Consider the following 17,500-nt stretch of genomic DNA (forward strand, 5'->3'; position numbering starts at 1 on the left):
CAGTCCAAGGCAGGGTTCATACAATTATTAGACTCTGATTGGTCTAGCTCAGCGACCCGTTTTTTGACTCGTTAAAATTGGCGCCAATCAAGTATGAAAAGTACTTCATCCCGCCCGCCATCTACACGAGACGAAGGACTTTTGGAAAGTCTACAACCACCTCTTTACTGCTAAGTATCTTTTCTCCATTAGCAATGATTAGTTTTAAAATCTGGGAGAGACGTCATCGTCTTGGCATGCGAAAAGTTCACTTCCGGTTTCCGTCTGCCTCTCCCAAATGTCCCATGCTTAAGCTCGCTATATTTAAAAGACCACGTACAGGTAGTATTGCAGCCTGTCTCGTCTGATCTGTCCAAACAATCGGGCCTTCCATCACATCTGTAGCGACCACGGACACATCTTCCACTTTCTACACAGCGAAACTGTGATGGGTCACAAGTCGATTTGCCTAGGATACCAGAAACCACCCAAAACAACAATTAAAACCGGTTTGTGTTGAGACGATTTGTGCAGTTGGCCGCAAAGGTAAGAAGAACTCGCATATACCGAAGCTCCATTACAAGGCTCCACCCCACGAGTTTCCCAAAGTGGAGTGTTTTCACATGACGTCACGGACGCCATGTTGGAGAAGTGAAAGAAAGGGAAGACCTCAGACAGCAATGACCAGAACCAGGTTGCTGACCAGCGGTTTTCGTTAAAACAGTGGTTTGCTGGGGGTGCTCAGTCTCGCGGACTCAGAAAACCTGGTTGTGGTTATTGTTATTTAAGGTTTTTCGAAAGAAAGAAACAGCAGACATTTTGAACTCTACTTTTAGGAAAATTATTCCTTTTGTTGCTGCATTAGTGAAACTTAAATCAGGAAAACGTACTCAATTCAACATAACTAATATAACTAAATAAACTTTTGCAGCTGATGTCTTTTTCCGAGGTGAAATACACCTTGAAAAGCGATACGTATTAGTCTAAGAAAGAAAACTTCGGTCGCACAAGAGCATAAAAGGAGAAATATTTTTAACTTCTCACGTATAGATTTTTAATGTCTTTTGTTAAAATGGACAAAATCAGGAAAGGAAGTGATCTACGGAAAGGAAAATGGGGGTCCCCGAGTATTCAAGTGTTTACCTTCGTGCTCTGAGATGCATGACGTGCGCGTGACAAGCGCGAAAAAATGCGCAATAGCAATGGGCACGAACTATCTTAAGCTCCCTGTTTTTCGTTTGGTTTTTGAGGAGAGAGGAAAACCGGAGAACCCGTATTAGATCACCTCAATGAAAACCATTGTTTGGAGCAACCTCGTTCCCAGGCTGGGAGAGGTCCTGGGAACGAGGTTGTGTTTGGAGACAACTTACGACAATTCCGTTCATCGCTTCTGTCACCGCAGTCATCTTCTAAATCACAGACAAATTCTGCATCGATGCATCTGCCGTTTGCACAACGAAATTCCGTTGATTTACACGCTGTAAAAAAAGGAAAAGTATTGTCTGAAAACACCGCAAACTTTAAATAGTATCTTTGACCTGTACACTCGAACGGTACACTTAGAGAAGCTGCATTGCGTTTTTCACCGTTAAATTAATCTCAACTAAACTTGCAGCTTTTTCATTCACTTACAGTTCAAAGGCTTCCAAGGCAAAACCCAAGGCAAAGCATCATGTCAGCGTAAACGCGGGAAAATGCGTGCAACCAAGAAACTCAAGTTTGTATTTTTGATTGGCTTCCACGGCAAGATTATAATTCTCACCAATTACTGATCGCAGAAACTTGCTCTCCCCTCTCCCCAGCCGCGTATCGCTCTTGATCACGTGACTAACCACAGAAACAGAAAAAAGACTCACAAGTCAAGAGACAAATGCTTCAAGCGACTGAAAAAGAAGACTTACTGTGGGAGCAGTTCTGTTCGTCACTGTTATCGCTGCAGTCATCTTCCCCATCGCATCTAAAACGCTTATCAATACAATGACCATTGGAACACATGAAGTCGGAAGAGCTGCATGTCAGCGGAACAGGTGCTGTAGAAGTGATAAAACCAATAAAATTCACAGAAATTGAAAAACTACTCCTAACGATGAAAACGACAATTCATAATCCTTCTTCCATCAAAGAACGACCATCTTCAGTTGAACCAGGTTTTCATTGACCATGGAGTTACCGGAAGCAAGGAAGGAATCAGGAGCCACCCGAGACTTGAACGAATTTGCACTATCCGATCGGAATCGGTTCGGAACCGCTCGAATTTTTGCCTACTGTCCAAGATTAACGTTCGCATATATATGCCTTCACCACAAGGAATCTACTCTGAGACACTCGCTCGCTTGCGAAAATTACCCAGTTTTCGATAAACAGAATCGGTCGATTATCTGCAGCTTAATTAATGTACAAAACCTCAAGTCTTAAATAGCTGTATGACTAAGTTGACGAGAAATTAAGAGCAAAGCATGCAGGAAACAATGCACAAAATACTACGGACCTTTAGATTCTAGTACGAGGACGAGAACAAGTACAAGATTTGACTGCCTGCTTTTAGCGAAAATGTATAACCCGTACGATTAATCTTACTCTTTGTTAGCAGTATAAGTTGCTCAGTTATTTTTATTGCTGGTAACGGAGCCTTTTTGCTGATCGAAAAATGCCCAAACTGCTATCGTTTTGTTGACTTGTTTTAACATGACAACCTTTTTGCAAAACCTCGTACTAAAATGCATGACGACGGTATCACGTTTTTCTCGCCAAAATGACGCTGGTTTGCGCGCGCTCACTGTTGTTCTTTAGGGAGCTTAAGCAAGCGCGCTTTTGAGACACGGACGGCAACCGAAAGAGAACATTTCGCGTTCCAGGACCGTGGCGTCTCCCATCTATTTTTATACTAATCATTTCTAATTGAGAAAAGATACTTAGCAATGTAAAGGTGGTTGTGTGAAGACCAGTTAAAAGGGAAAACAACGCACTTCCGGTTGCCGTCGGTGTCTCAAAAAAGCGGGTGCTTAAGCTTCCTTTTGAGAAAATCTCGAAATCGTAGTCATTCTCATCTTAGAATCTAAAGTTCTCTACTTACGACATCGAGGTCCACTGTCCGTTGCCTCATCGCTGTTATCTCCGCAATCGTTAGCACCATCGCAAACGTCAACTCTCAAAATACACCGGCCGTTGGCGCACTTGAATCTGTCCGTCTCGTTACACAATCGGGCCCCTAAAATGAAAGATGGGCTCATCAGTCCCCTTCGCCCGCAAGGGCCACGGGTCAATAGCCCATTCGGCTTCGCCTCATGGGTTATTGACCAGTAGCCCTTGCGGGCTAAGGGTCTAATTGTTAAATAGCCTTGAATTGTTCTCATAACACTCCTCCCTTTGCAAAATCGTTCGAAAAACTGGTCGTTTCTCGTTTCTTGAAGGTTTTCTCGAAAATCATTTACACAAAGCTTTCGAAAAAAGCACAGTCCGACAGCCACTAAACAGGGGCTAAAAAAGTTCATCAAGAAATCCAAGTTTACTTGAATAACGCTGCGCTTCACAAACTACAAATATCCAAAAATGTGAAAGTTTTGGGCTCTAAAAAAATTGTGCCTTATTTGGCTATTTTTTTGACATATGAACATGGTAAAAGATTAGTGGAGCATTCTGTTTGTGCGTGTCTGTCATTTGCATTTGCGCTTTCTCACTGCACAAGTTTAATATGCGTAAATGACGTTGCTCGGGCAAAAAAAATGCCTCCTTTCTCAGCAGAAGTCACTCTATTACCCATTTGTAGAATACCTTAACAGCTGCAAGAGTTCCCATGGAATTTCCTCGCAAAACCGAGGAAGAGAGTTTCGAGTTTTTGGCCGCGCGAAAATGGTGCGAGAGCCCATTAACCGTGCGTGCCTCAAACGACTGCTCCTAGTATCGGAGGTTTTACAGGAGATGACACCGACAAACTGCTTATTATCTTTGAACAGGTTTGCCATCGGGCTTTCATGCACGTCTTTAGGAAAACGTTCAAAAGCCTGACAAGCAACTGGAGCGTCAACTCCAATACTTCCAATTAATCTCAATTTAATCTGAATTTCACTGCATTTTTTATTCTTTCATCTGTCCCTTTGGAAAGAAACATTCGAGCAAAAAGAACTAGTAAAAACGAATACTGTCTACTTTGTCAATAATGTTCAATCGCTTGCAAAGACGAGTCAAACAAACAAACAAACAGCCAGCCAACCAGATTCCTATATTTTGTATATTGGCTTCAGCTTCGTGAGGTAAGTGGCCCACTCACGACCCATCATTCAACTGGGATTAGAGAGCGTTCGGAACAATGGCGTTTACTTGGAACAATCACAATAGCTTTCCGGGGATCAAAGTGCGAGTGACTTTGGAGGTTACATCCAAGTGGTATTCGTGCAGACATTCTTGTATTGAAGTTTGGAAACAAAATTCCATTAAATAGTAGGCTCAAGTGATTCGCGAGTGTGTGTGGTTCAAACGCACGGAGGGTCAAAAGGAATGCCGTGTTTTTTTTAATGAGTGAAATATGCTGGCAAGTTTTCAAAATAAATAGTTTAAACTATCGCAACCTGAAAATTAGAGCTGTCATTTACATGTACTGATAAAACCAATGGCATTTAAAAGTAATCGACAGTATCTGTAGAATGAAGTTAACACTAGAGATAATAAACAAGTGCCGGCGAACGATAAACAAAATTCTCCAAATTCCGCCCACAGGGGGGTTATCAAAAAATGTCAACTTTTAAAGTAAAGGATAGCCTGGGAGGATAGCAAGCATGAAGAGAGAATAATTCTAAGAAACAAAAACAATAGCGAACTAATAACAAAATTATCTGAATTCTGCCCACAGAGGGTTATAAAAAAATTTCAACGTTTAAAATACAGATAACAAACCACCCAGGGAGAAGGACTGTCATTAAACACATTAAAATTACCATCACTGCATTCTATCTGCAACTTTCACAACTGACCATCCAGGCCAACATCCTTAAATATAGAGTTTGCAGACTACAGACTGTAGTCTCAAGGGCACCCAACGAAAGCCTTTGAGAGACGTTTCTAGGCTCCTTGTCATTGTCAAGTCTGTCTAAAGAGATGTTTTTATCACCTAGAGGAATGTGATCTGTTCGGATATCTTAGCTGAAAATTGAAGTGTCCGATAACGTTAGGGAATGATTTCTTCATTTCAGAAATTTCTAGCTGAACGTTGCGTTTTAATTTAAAAGAACTTCCAGCCGAACCATTTGCTCATCCGAAACCGCTAGGTGACCTTTTTAAGTGCCAAAAATAATTAAGGGACTACTTTTCTCTGGTTGCAAATCTTTTAGGTGAGGTTTTAGTAAAGAAATCTGTAGCTGTCTGGCAACGTAGAACCGAAATTCTTAGAACAGTTTAACTCTCCGAAACACATATTTCACCGAGGATTATCGTTGGGTGCTCCTGTGGTCTGGCAGCTTTGAAATCTGAAAATGCATAAGCTGTTGTTTTTCCTTAACCCAGCTAATCAGCAGACTACCGTGAAAGCCTATCAACACCCCTGCTGGCATGCAAGAGCCTGAATGACTCTAATGTTTGGTTTGCATACAACGGATTACTTAACAACACAGGGGGATTTTATATCACACTGCAATGCTAAACAATGTTTTAAAATCATAAATTAAACCCGACCAAATGTTAGGCCATTTATCGTTATTGTTGTATGGAATGTATTTCATTTTAAGGCTTTTCTTTTTCCCTTTTTCTTTCTCTTCTATGGATGACCCATTCATTGTCATCATTCTTAATAGGTTCATCCTATTTATAGCCACCAACTGCTTGCCAATGTATGACTGGAGTACCTGAGTGAAAAATATGCAAGTCAAACCAAGGGCAAATACTGCACATGTTTCTGCAGGTCTTGCACGAATGGATAAAACAATTATTATCTCATTATGGACTTCAAAAAAGCCCCAACTATTTCCGAATGCAATAATAATATTTGTCGACATTTTATTTCAAGAAACACTTACATGTACACAGAGACAACTTCTGTTGGCAGAAGAAACTGAGAGCATAAGAAATTATACAAGGATGCCACACCCTACACACTTTCACTGTCTGTTCCATATTCCCAAATGTTGGGCTAGCAGGCAACTAATAGTGAAAGTCCTTTAGTGGGCCTACATGTAATAACATGTATGTTAACAAAAAACAGCGAAATAAAGGCTTTTCATTACACACTGTACTAGCTTTAACCTTATGTTCCTTGTGTGAGTAACTTGCGTGTTACTTGCTCATGACTATTATGGACTTGATTCTACTGGTACAAACAGGTGTGCAACATGCATGCAACTTGTGATTACTGTCACATTTTGCTGTAAGTTTAGTTGAAATGACTTTGTACCAATAGGAATTTCTTAATTTCAAAGCTTCAGTCATGTAGGTTGTCATGAGACTTGGGACCACAAAATGATGTCACCACCTGTTTACACTTGGCCTGCCATCAGTCATGACTCAAAATAGAAGCCCACAAAACATCCTCGTTTTAATTAAATAAATTATACATTAGAAAAACTCATATGTCAAATTTAAGTTTCATTCAATGTCTCTGTATAATATTTTTCAATGCTAAGGAAATAAATTTATTAATTATGCCCAAGCTATTACATAAAAGCGAGTTCAGTATTTTCTGAAAATAATGCCCATCAAATTATCTATCGACAATACCAAGTTGTAAAATGTAATGATCTAACAAACGAGACGTTTCTTGTTCCAAATTAAAGCATATAACCTGCAAGATACAAGTGGTTTTAGTCATATCTATTTTAAACTACAAGTTCTATTTTATTGGTATTTTGCATTATAATAATATCGGTGCAAAAGATTTCTGCCAACGCAGCGCAGATTAATAAGTCTTCTGGATTACTGAATTATAATGTAAAGACACAGCTTGTTCTTGGAGAATGAATTTTGTATTTGCAGAGTTTGGAACTACTTCCTGTGGTAGAATTTGTGAAGGAATGATTGCTTGTACGGTAGTAGACCAAATACAATTTGCAAAAAGTTGTTACAATGAGGTTAGCCTACAAAGTACAGTTATTTTTCATTTAAAGACTGAGTGCTTGAATTTACACATTTTGTCTTTTCTCTGACAATGTGTTCCTTTCAGAAAATATGATTTTTTTTCCCAGAAGAGCATCAACAATGAGATGTAAATAGCAGTTGGTTCGATGATTTTGTTCAATTTGGGCAGGGCTTGCCTTCTGCTTTAATTGTATTTTTCCACACATGAAAATTAATGACGGTTTTTAAGTTCTAAAGAAAGTTTCCCCCTACTATTACAAGAAAATAACATAAACAGACTAAAATTAACTAATTTCCATCAGTATTTAAATATTCAAGAGATCCTCTTTGATAAATTCTGTGGATTTACAAATTTACATAACTTTTACAAAAAGAAATAACTTATAAAGTGCATTTCAAAGTGACCTAAACTAACAATTTAAGTCAAACGCTGTATTTTCTCCAAGAATACAGCTCTTAATTAATCTGCATTACTTCACAAGAAAAAGACGAAGAACTCCCATACTTAAAGTGAAACTGGACGATGTAAACTGGTCAGTAAAGAAGTATTCCATGGCTATCATTGGCTACGCAAATTGAACTATATACAGATACATGTACTGTAGGAGTAAGTTTGGGTTGTATCTCCCTTAAAATAGTGTTAAGGTGACCATTCAGTAAGAGAAAACATGAAAATTATAAAGGGCCCAGTAAAATTGTCCTCTCTGTACTCAAGAAATTTGTTTAAAACAGGGAAACTTATTTTCAATTTTAATCAACATCAAACATATTTCAACAGACTTGCATTAAAGGACCCTATTCACCCAATTTACATTGCACGCCCACAACTCAGTCGCCCTTTTTGGTGCAACCGAAAACTCTCAATTCAGTAACTGTGAAAGTAATCTGTTTCCATCGGACATCAAATGGACTATATAATTCTGTTTTCTATGGAAAAATAAGCTATGTTTATTAAAATTTCATTTTCTATGATTATTTACCTATGACTTGCTCTTTGCGACATGTTATCGAGTGGAAATGGAAAGCGTTGTTGGGGTGAAAGTGGCTTCTCTTGGAGTGAAGGTAAAGGTAAAGGTACACGTTATTTAACGTCAGAAGTTCCTTTACTCTCTAGCAAGTATTCTCCCAGGAAGCCGACGGTGCGCTCATTTTACCCCCCTCTTTCCATCAGTGCTCCGTTTTAAGGGTATTTAAAGCTACTTAGGCTATACTGAAAGGAAAGAAGTCGAAACAAGGATGTGAGATCCAGGGATCGAACTCGGGACCTCTTGCATCAAGGCCGCGCACTAACCGACTGTGCTATCCTTGGAGTGGCAGTGAGGAGTAGGCCACAATCATTGAATTGTGATTCCTCGGAGAACCAGAGAGCGATTAACAGTTACAATGATCGGAATCAATGTATTATCATTTCCAGAAAAGTGGAAAAATAATTTCTTGGACTACATTGCAAGGAATCACGAAGAGCAAATTCACTGTCAGATTGATGATTATGGTTCAAATTATGTTATGTGTGCGTATCTTCCGCTCAAGCTGACAGCACTGAACACAGGCGAACATTTGAATAGTGATCCCTATCACAATCTGTAAAAACCTTCATCTTTTTCGCTGTTCGTTTCATTCTTTCACCAATAATAACACTGCGTATTGTGGAACTGAGCAAGCTTGCCTGTGACATATTTTGATTTTTGATATGGAAAGTAAAAACTGTGGAGGTCAGCTTGTGCTAATATATACGGGAGGAAGAAATTTTTGTTTGATTTAACACCCGTTTAAAGATTTGGTAAACTTGAAAACGAAGAAATTCTGGGGACGTAGAATAAGAGCATTTCATCTTATGCTACAAGTGTGTATTTCGTGCGTGACTAATGAAACCATCTTTAGTTTACTTTTACTGAGACTCGGTACTGCTTATCATTTCTTACAAAGGACTGCACAAGCAACAAATCTTAACTAAATTAAACTCTCTCTCCTTGTTTTCATCGTCAACTGCTTGGGTAGCAAAGAAATATAGGTAACGCCAATAAAAATATCTTGCACTGGCTCATGATTATTTTTGGCTTGGTCAAATCCCAAGAGTAATCCATCACCAAAACTCCCATATGTCAACAAAAACATGGGCGTGGGTTGACTAGGGTGATTTAATTGATAATTGCTCGTTGTGCAAAGTTTTTGAGTCATAATTCGTTAATATGTTAATGTACAGAAGATACATGTATATAGCATATTTATCCATCACCAAGTAAAACTTTATTGAGCGACAATAACCAGAAATAGAAGTTAACAATAATTACCAAACAAAATTCTCTTACCTTTTAAGGAATTTTGCATTAATAAATTAAGATGAAATCTTACCAGCATACTCCCACTCATTCTAAAATTTGAAATTTGTTGTCAAAGAAACAGATTTGAGCATTGATATATTTGGAAAAGAAAGCAAATTTCATGTCATCAAACACGAACACTTCGAAAAATCCTTGATTGCAAACAACAAAGTTATGTGAAAAGGCCAATCTCTCTACACCGTCAACATGTTACCGAAGGCAATTACATGTAACTAAACAAACGGCTTCCTCAACTGCTTTTGTTACATTGTTTGAAGTATCCCTTTTGTCAAAATCTAATTCTCAAATTAGCCGTCCATAAAACGTGAATCTTCTTTTTTTAAACTCGAATATCAAATGAACAATGAAAAATGTCCCTTAATCGTTTGCTTTGCTTAGTTAAATGCAAATTTTTCGGCGAAAACTGTCTTCATCCAATCGGAAAACGCCAAATCGACACACCTACGTACTTCCCCTAAAACAGTGTTCTGACCGTAAACCGAAGGAAACGTCACCAAGAATTATGAACTATTTCCCTTTCTCCGAAAAATAAAGCATCGATCTCGATTTTCATAGATTGAGTGAGAAACGAAAAAACGCTTTCCTCTCATCTCGGCAGCTTTACAATTTAAAACAAATAAAATCCGGTTTGTATTAAAAGTACCTTCCGAATCATCGCTTTAACTCCATCTCTAAGGAAGTTGCAAAAATGTCGATGAATTCGGTTCATTACAAATTTGTGAGGGAATATTACAGTCTTTTTTCTACCAGCACAAGTTAATGTTGATGAAATACTTCCCGTCTCCTCTGACAAAGATACGGAAAATCAGGCGTACAGACGGACGTTATTTTATGACGCACAAGGATATGCTTTGTTGTTTGCATTTGAATTTCAACGAGTTTTATTTAAAAGACGATAGCAAAAGAACTAGTGAAGTTTCTCACAGAGTTTAGCATTTTGTTGGAGATCTGAGAATTGTACACCACTGCTTCACTTATAAAAACAAAAGGATGTCGATTGCGTTCTACTTTCAGGCATTTCCGTCGAGTAACGAGCCAAGGTTTAAATTGGATTTAGCGCATAGCGGCAAGTTTGTATCTCACGGAAACGTCGTCAGTGGAGCATGGATGAAACTCAAGGCTTAAACTAAAACTTACCGCATCCAACTTCGTCGGAATTGTCCATACAGTCATTTAGACCATCGCATCTCCAACTTGAAAAAATACATCGCTGGTTTGCACATTTAAACTGATCTGAATGGCAGGAAAAACCTAGCAACGCAAAAACAGGTACGAAACGATAACCTAAGCAATAATTTAGCACAAATTTCACCCGCTTTTTCGCTTTTAAATTAAGAACACAAGAATCCGTTAAACGAAGACACCCAAACAGCGTTAAATTACACCGAACTTTCGATCTCTCAACGAATGGAGGGTGTGTACGGGGGAGCGGTATGCGAGACCGACTTACGAGCGTCGTGGTGTAAAATATTCATAGTAGCAGCTTCACTACAAACACAGACCCAAGAATTCGGGTTGGAAAAACTTTGGTTACATCGTCTATCCTCGACAAATTTGTAAAAAACATCAATACTTTGCCATCGTGAAACTAAAAGCGGTCAAATCTATACAGTTTTGGCGAAAGAAGGTCTAGGTGTCAGTCAGGTGTGTGACAAAGGCGGCGGCTTCGACAGATGGTAGTTGTAAATCAACTTTGTATTTTGAGCCGGTATCGCGAAAAAACCGCCGTAAAAACGTAGTCTAGAAAGTAGAAAACGTACCTGTCACTGAAGCTATACTTTGAAGATGTGAAAATACACAAAAAGCTACAGCGAAGCGGAGCGAATGGGCCCCAAATGCCATGTTTGACGGTCTCTGAGGTTTTGGGCGAAGGGATGCGTGAATGTAGTATATTTGCATTTTTCTTGTCGGCCGAGTATCACGCCACTTGACGTCATAGCGCGCCACGGCTTAACATGGAATGCCGGAACGGCGGAACGCCGGAATACTTAAAAAAAGAATGCCGGAATACTTAAACATGGAACACCAGCATACTTAAAAAAAGAACGCCAGAATACTTAAACACGGAACAGTTGTGAAAATTCTGACAGGTGAACTCGATCGCGACTCCGCGAGAGGATTAAAAGTCATTTTCACAGTTCAAATAACATATTCTGATCGTCCGATGCTGAAATATACAATCTTCCTCGAGTATTTCACTTTTACTACTGCGATTTTTCTTCCAAGAAGCATTTTCCAACTCGTGAAAGGTCGTTTAAGTACAGTTGCCTCTCGCGGGTAAACAAGTGGAGAATACTAGAGCACACGAAGCCACGTGGTCAACACCGCCATGGAATCATCGGCTGATCAGCATCGCATGTTCTGTGTCGCATCTGTTCTTTTTACCTTCTCTGAAAAAATGTGTTGCTGTACTATTGGCTGCGACGAACTCTCTGATTTTATTGACTGAAGCTTCTGATCAGTTAACACATCCGCAAAAAATGAAACAAGTTCACGTGGAGGGAGGAAACTCGGTTTAGAAACGAAAAGGAATGTGAAAATTGATCCATTTCGTTGATGAGGTTCGCATGAGGTTGATCATACTTTCCGGTTTGAAATGATTTTCAAGGAGATATCCTAATATCGAAAGCTGGACGACGAGATAGCGAGAAAAATAAAATCTTAAAAAACAAATGTTGCATTAAGCTGTTAGCAGCTTGTTCGGAGTAGGCTTGAAAGTTTTCGGAACTTTTTCATTAAATTAGTTTCATTGATGATGACTGAAGTATGCAGAAAATATGGTATACGATCAAGTATGGAATAATTACGTAATCAAGTGTCCAGTCGTTCTGGCGCTGGAGCATCAAATTGAGGACACTGTAAACTGAAATTAACAATTAACGCAAATCAAGTCAAATGTTGGTTTTTGAGGACAGGGGAAACCGGAGTACCCGGAGAAAACCTCTCGGTGCAGAGTAGAGAAACAACAAACTCAACCCACATATGACGCCGAGTCTGGGAATCGAACCCGCGCCACATTTCCGAGTGCTCTCACCACTGCATGGCAGGAGTTGTTCTTTTTGAACAAATAATTAATACTAAAAGCGAATTGATGAATATGTAAATGCAACGAAAGGAATAAAGATTCGAGATATCTAGACTCGAACCTCTTATTTATCTTCTGTGAGAAGAAACAAAGGTCAACTTTTATATTCAAAGGACGAATAGCACGCTCGTTGCCAAAGTTCGAAACTGGGAGAACCGATTCTAGAGGAGGTCGAATTACAAAGTATAGAACAGCTCGTTCCAATTTGTACTGTTTTAAAACAAACGATAATGAAAAGGCGTTTCACATTCGAAGTAATTTTGAATTGGAGGCTGAATCGAATTTAAAAAGATATTATAGTGGACTGAGGAGCGTATTTGCAATCAAGACTGAAGAGGAAGGGAGGCTGTATTATCTGTACGCACCCCCATGCACCACCTCCAGCAGGAAGTTTTCAAGGAATTAAGCACGACTTCAAGCTGTCATTTATGATTTAATTAAAACTTCCTTCAAAAACTATTAATAATTCATGACCCTAACAGCCTATCAAAACACCAATCAAACGTCACGTGCATGAGATTTATATCCTGATAAAAAACTCCACGTTAGAATTCTTATATAAAGAATACTAATAAGGCATAGCTTGTTCTTCTTGAATGCTAATATTCTTCTCTCACAATTGGAACCATTGGCTACGCTTCGTGTTTTTAAACCCCGACAAAACACTGATGCTCGCCTTTTTAAACATTACTTGATTTATCCTGTCAGGTTTCAGTGATTTCAGGCTTTCATTATTTTGTCTTCTTCGTAATCGCATACGTCAATCAAATAAGTAAGGGGCGCGATCGATTCCTGCGATGATCGAAACGGTTATCGGCGGAGGACTTTGCCTCAGTATCTCTTTTGAAACCTTTGTCCCGCTGTTGTTTTCCTCAGCCTAGTATTTAATCTTATAGCAAGTGATAAGGTGGACGCACTTCGAAACATTACGCGCGCGTCTTGCGAGACTTTAGCCCTAGACTGGGAAAAAAAATGCGACAGCGTCGTAAGACGACTTCTGTCGTCAAGGAATATATTTGCCTACAGGGATATTATTTATCTGGGTGAATATAATGGTTGCATAGTAAATAATCATGACGAGACAAAATAGCCTCGGCGCTGAGAAATTCTGTTGTAATACAAACGGGAGTATTAAAACAAAAACAAGACGATGAAAGTTGTACGGCAGCTCTCTTAAGCTGCTGCATCCTCTTTTGTTTTGCGCTAGAAATCTTAAGTTCCACAAATGAAATGCATAACGATTCACTCTTGACCTAGGTTCACGAAAATAAGTTGACAAAATGGAGCTCAATATTATAGAATAATTCCATACTTTAGTCTTCTTTAACGACAGACGTTAAAACTGACATGTCAGTGCAAGATTTTACAACCTTATCGTTCATATCACCTTATGCAGTGTCTTCTAATAGATAAAGGAGAATACCGGTAAGCAATTTAAATATGGAAATATTGCACGCTGTTGCATTGATCAACATTCTGGAGAAACTTAAACCGAAAGAGATGTCGACCTATATCTGAAGTTCAAGCACTCGACATCGAAGGAATCTCAGTTTTAGAAAGGGTTGGAAAATATCGATCTAAAGATGGTGTGATATTCGTGAAAATCTTATGACGTAATAATGTTAAGAATATTGCACAATATCCATATTCTCCATGCGCGTTATCTTGGTCATACATTATTTAGGATTTCATTGCTTAGTCACTGTTTTGGTGGGTGGGATACAAAACACAACAGGTAAACGGAAACAATTAAATACAATTGGAAATACATATACGGAAACATTTGTCATTTGCTGACAACAAAACAAAAGTTTGTCATTTTGTCAAAAAGAACCTTTTAACAACCCAGTATTATGTAATACTGGCCTCTTTCGCCGACGTCACTATTTCTGTGATTAATTCCCATTTTTCCTGTTGATAACATGAAGCGTTTCAATATCGTGCCACAAAGGGAAACGAGAAAAGGGTGAAGCTGTCCCTTTCAACTAAAGCATTTCCGTGTGGAGTGAGAACATGCTGTGGTTTTGCGCTTAATGTCGGCTTCACTTACCTTCCTCTTTCACCGAGGAACTATTAAAATATTTCATATCGATATTTGGACCACACTCTCGAACTGCTCTTAAAATAACTGTCTGTTTTTTTATGGTTGATACTCAAATAAGCTCTTGATATTTTATCACTATTCTTGAGATTCCAACACGCAGGCCAAACTAGGTACATTACCAAGCAGAAATTTTGGTGGTGTCACGGTCTTGAATGGCAGACGCTCTATTCAATTAATTTGTGGGAAAAAACACACGGTAAACTGTTGTCCGATATTTTGATAACTGTCTTGGTATCAAAGTGGCTGTTTCTTCGTGGGGTGGAAACAACATAGTAGACATTTTGTTTCTTTCCTAACTCGAATGTACTAAGAGCGTTTTTTATGCTGTGACGTGATTGGCAAAGATCCGCCCCAACTTTTTCAACCAACGAGAGGTCGCAAATTCAAAACGTATGGCAAATTGCATGTGTACATAACCACACGCCTTGAAAAGTTGCATTAATTCCTATTTCTGATTGCGTGGTTAATCGCCGCGACGCTGTCTTTGGTTAGCTGTATTGTACTAAACGTCACAACTCAACAATCTATTAAAACGCAGAGTTGGTTTGAGGTGGTTAATGATGATCATTTTGTAACCAAAAGAGATCGAGTTTATGAAGGCAGGGCCTTGGCTTGAAGACATTAGTGCTACCTGTTTTTTTCTTCCTATGTTGAAAGTGTGATTGCTTAGCAATTGACTGGCAAAAGTTTGAGCTTTTATTTTTATGCAAAGGTTGCTCAAGTTACTTTGAGTGTAAATTTTCGATTTCACTCTCCGCCATGCATTACTCAGCTTCCAAACTGACCGATTGGACCTCAGAGGGTTGGATCTAGGGAAAGTGACTTCATTTACTCACTAATTTAAAATTTCAGCGTGTAAACGTAGCTTATTATATATGCAAAACACGAGTTTAAAAACCCGAAAGCCCGAAACTCCCGTGCTGCATATTAATGCAGTCGCGTACAAACGCATTTTCTCCACAATTCAGCTCTCTCAAGATTGGCGGACCATTAAATAGATAAATTCCAGTTAAAATAAAGTGTCTTTTTGAAATTAAGGCTTAAAACGTGGGCCATAGGCTTTTAGTGAACATAGTTTTGAAATCCAAAGGAAAAAAGATTTGATTTTTTGATCACAGTACCACTTTAAGATTTAAAGTGCTACTATACGACTAGTTCTTTTTTTCTTTGGATTTCAAAACTATGTTAACTAAACACTAAGTGACCCAAGTTTTAAGTTCTGATTTTAAAAAGACACCTGTTTATTTTAACTGGAATTTTGCTATTTATTGGTCCGCCATTACTAACTTTAAAATCTTGAGAGAGCAGGGTCGAGGAGAAAATGACGTCAAAGGCTCACTAGTTTAAGAATGCAATGCGTGTGTACGCGGCTTAATTAATATGCAGCACGGGAGTTTCGGGCTTTCAGACTTTCAAACTCACGCTTTGCATATATAATAAGCTGCGTTCACACGCTGAAATTTTAAGCTAGTGAGCCTCTGACGTCACTTTTGCCTGGATCCAACCCTCTGAGGTCCAATCGGTCAGTTCTGAACGTGAGTAATGGCGGACCGTGAAATCCAAAACTTACACTCAAAATAAACAGCCTTTGGATAAAACTCAAAGCTCACATTTTTGCCAGTTAGGTGTTAAGCGAACACGCTTTCAAAATCTGAAGGAAAAAAGGAAATGATTTTTTGATCATAGTACCACTTTAACGCCATATTGATGGTTAGAATTTGACGTCACGGCGGCCATGTGGTCGGATGGCAAGAACAATAACCTGTCTCTCCACTGGGAACCAAACTTTATTATAAGGCAAATTCTGCGAAAAGAAAGAGACTTTTTTGCAGATACGGCGGCCATTTTGATTTCTATTGTTGTGAAAAAACTTTTGGGATGCTTAGGGGGCTAAACTCTTGTTCTTAGGCCATCGTAGCTTGATTAAGAAAATAACACAAACATTTCAAAAATTGTAACGGTCACTTTTGAAAATGTGTGTTGACTAGCATACGAAACGTCAAGTTTTATAAAAATGCGTTGGAATATAATGTTTATCACCGCTGTTTGTGTTATTTTCTTAATTAGGGGGCTAAGTTTCCCCAAGGGAAGCAACTGTTTTTATAACATATTGTTTCTTACATCACCAAGAATAATAGACTTATGAAAGATAGGTCGCCAAGCACATTTGAGAAAAAAACTACAATTGCAATTAGTGTCAACAAATAAAAGACCCGTCAAATTACTTCCGTGTAGCATTATGCGCACGCTAGGACGCGCAATGTTTTACACAGGAATAACCTTAAAAGCTACGCAAACACAAGCGCAAGCATAAGAGCACTTATTTCACCGTGAAAACGCGCTAACGCAATCTTTCGTTCGCTTGCGTTGTGTGAAAACGAAACAAAGCATAAGCACAAGGAAATTTGCTGTCTGGCCAATTAGGGCACTCTTTCCAGACTCCCTGCGTCTGAGCATTTAAACGAAATGGTAGCCTGCATAGATGGCGGTTCTGTTGTGTTGGAAAGATAGAGATCTCAAACCGCGAGAAGGCTGAGGCTGAGGTTCCTTTCCCCCGCCCCAGCCTTCTCGAGCCGCTCCAAATCTCTCGCACTCCGGAAAGTACCGCCAGCTACACAGGCTAACAAAATGGCGGAGGGCATGGTTGATTTTGCTTCGTTTTCTCTTTGCATAAGCTACTTATGCGTGCCCTCGTGCTTGTACTTGCCTCGATAGTGAAAACCAGGGTTTCGTGCTCACTTGAAATTTTTCGTGCATGTAAAACTGAACCCTTAAACAAACAATAACAATACCGTGCCCAAAGACGAGAGGAGTTGTGCCTTCCGAATCTAAATTGGTTGTTTACTATGCGCTCATAGAACAATAAACCGTTCGTCGTAGTCTAACCGCGACGCTAAAACAAAAAAAAGATTAGGTCACTGATAAGCTTGC

At 39.1% G+C, this 17,500-nt stretch overlaps 3 protein-coding genes across 4 annotated transcripts in view; 1 reads left to right on the top strand and 2 right to left on the bottom strand.

The window, feature by feature from the left end:
- LOC138023617 (very low-density lipoprotein receptor-like) overlaps positions 1-12,479 on the bottom strand; it is a 28,878-nt gene extending 16,399 nt beyond the window's left edge. Inside the window, exons 1-6 of one of the 2 annotated variants that reach the window (XM_068870640.1) lie at positions 11,141-12,479; positions 10,518-10,631; positions 3,053-3,187; positions 1,881-2,009; positions 1,350-1,457; positions 320-448 (exon numbers count right to left, since the gene is read on the bottom strand). In XM_068870640.1, the coding sequence (XP_068726741.1) occupies positions 320-448; positions 1,350-1,457; positions 1,881-2,009; positions 3,053-3,187; positions 10,518-10,631; positions 11,141-11,279 (754 nt within the window). In that variant the 5' untranslated portion in view covers positions 11,280-12,479. The remainder of the gene's footprint in view (positions 1-319; positions 449-1,349; positions 1,458-1,880; positions 2,010-3,052; positions 3,188-10,517; positions 10,632-11,140) is intronic. The other variant, XM_068870641.1, reaches the window with a different exon arrangement.
- Positions 10,533-17,500, top strand: part of LOC138023630 (plasminogen receptor (KT)-like) — a 33,119-nt gene continuing 26,151 nt past the window's right edge. Inside the window, exon 1 of the mRNA XM_068870673.1 lies at positions 10,533-10,649. The gene's annotated coding sequence lies outside the window, so the exon portion shown is untranslated. The remainder of the gene's footprint in view (positions 10,650-17,500) is intronic.
- Positions 16,344-17,500, bottom strand: part of LOC138023629 (ribosome biogenesis protein BRX1 homolog) — a 17,518-nt gene continuing 16,361 nt past the window's right edge. Inside the window, exon 12 of the mRNA XM_068870671.1 lies at positions 16,344-17,500. This exon is cut by the window's right edge and continues 470 nt beyond it. The gene's annotated coding sequence lies outside the window, so the exon portion shown is untranslated.

Source organism: Montipora capricornis, chromosome 11 (genome assembly GCF_036669925.1).
Source record: "Montipora capricornis isolate CH-2021 chromosome 11, ASM3666992v2, whole genome shotgun sequence".
Taxonomy (NCBI): Eukaryota; Metazoa; Cnidaria; class Anthozoa; order Scleractinia; family Acroporidae; genus Montipora; species Montipora capricornis.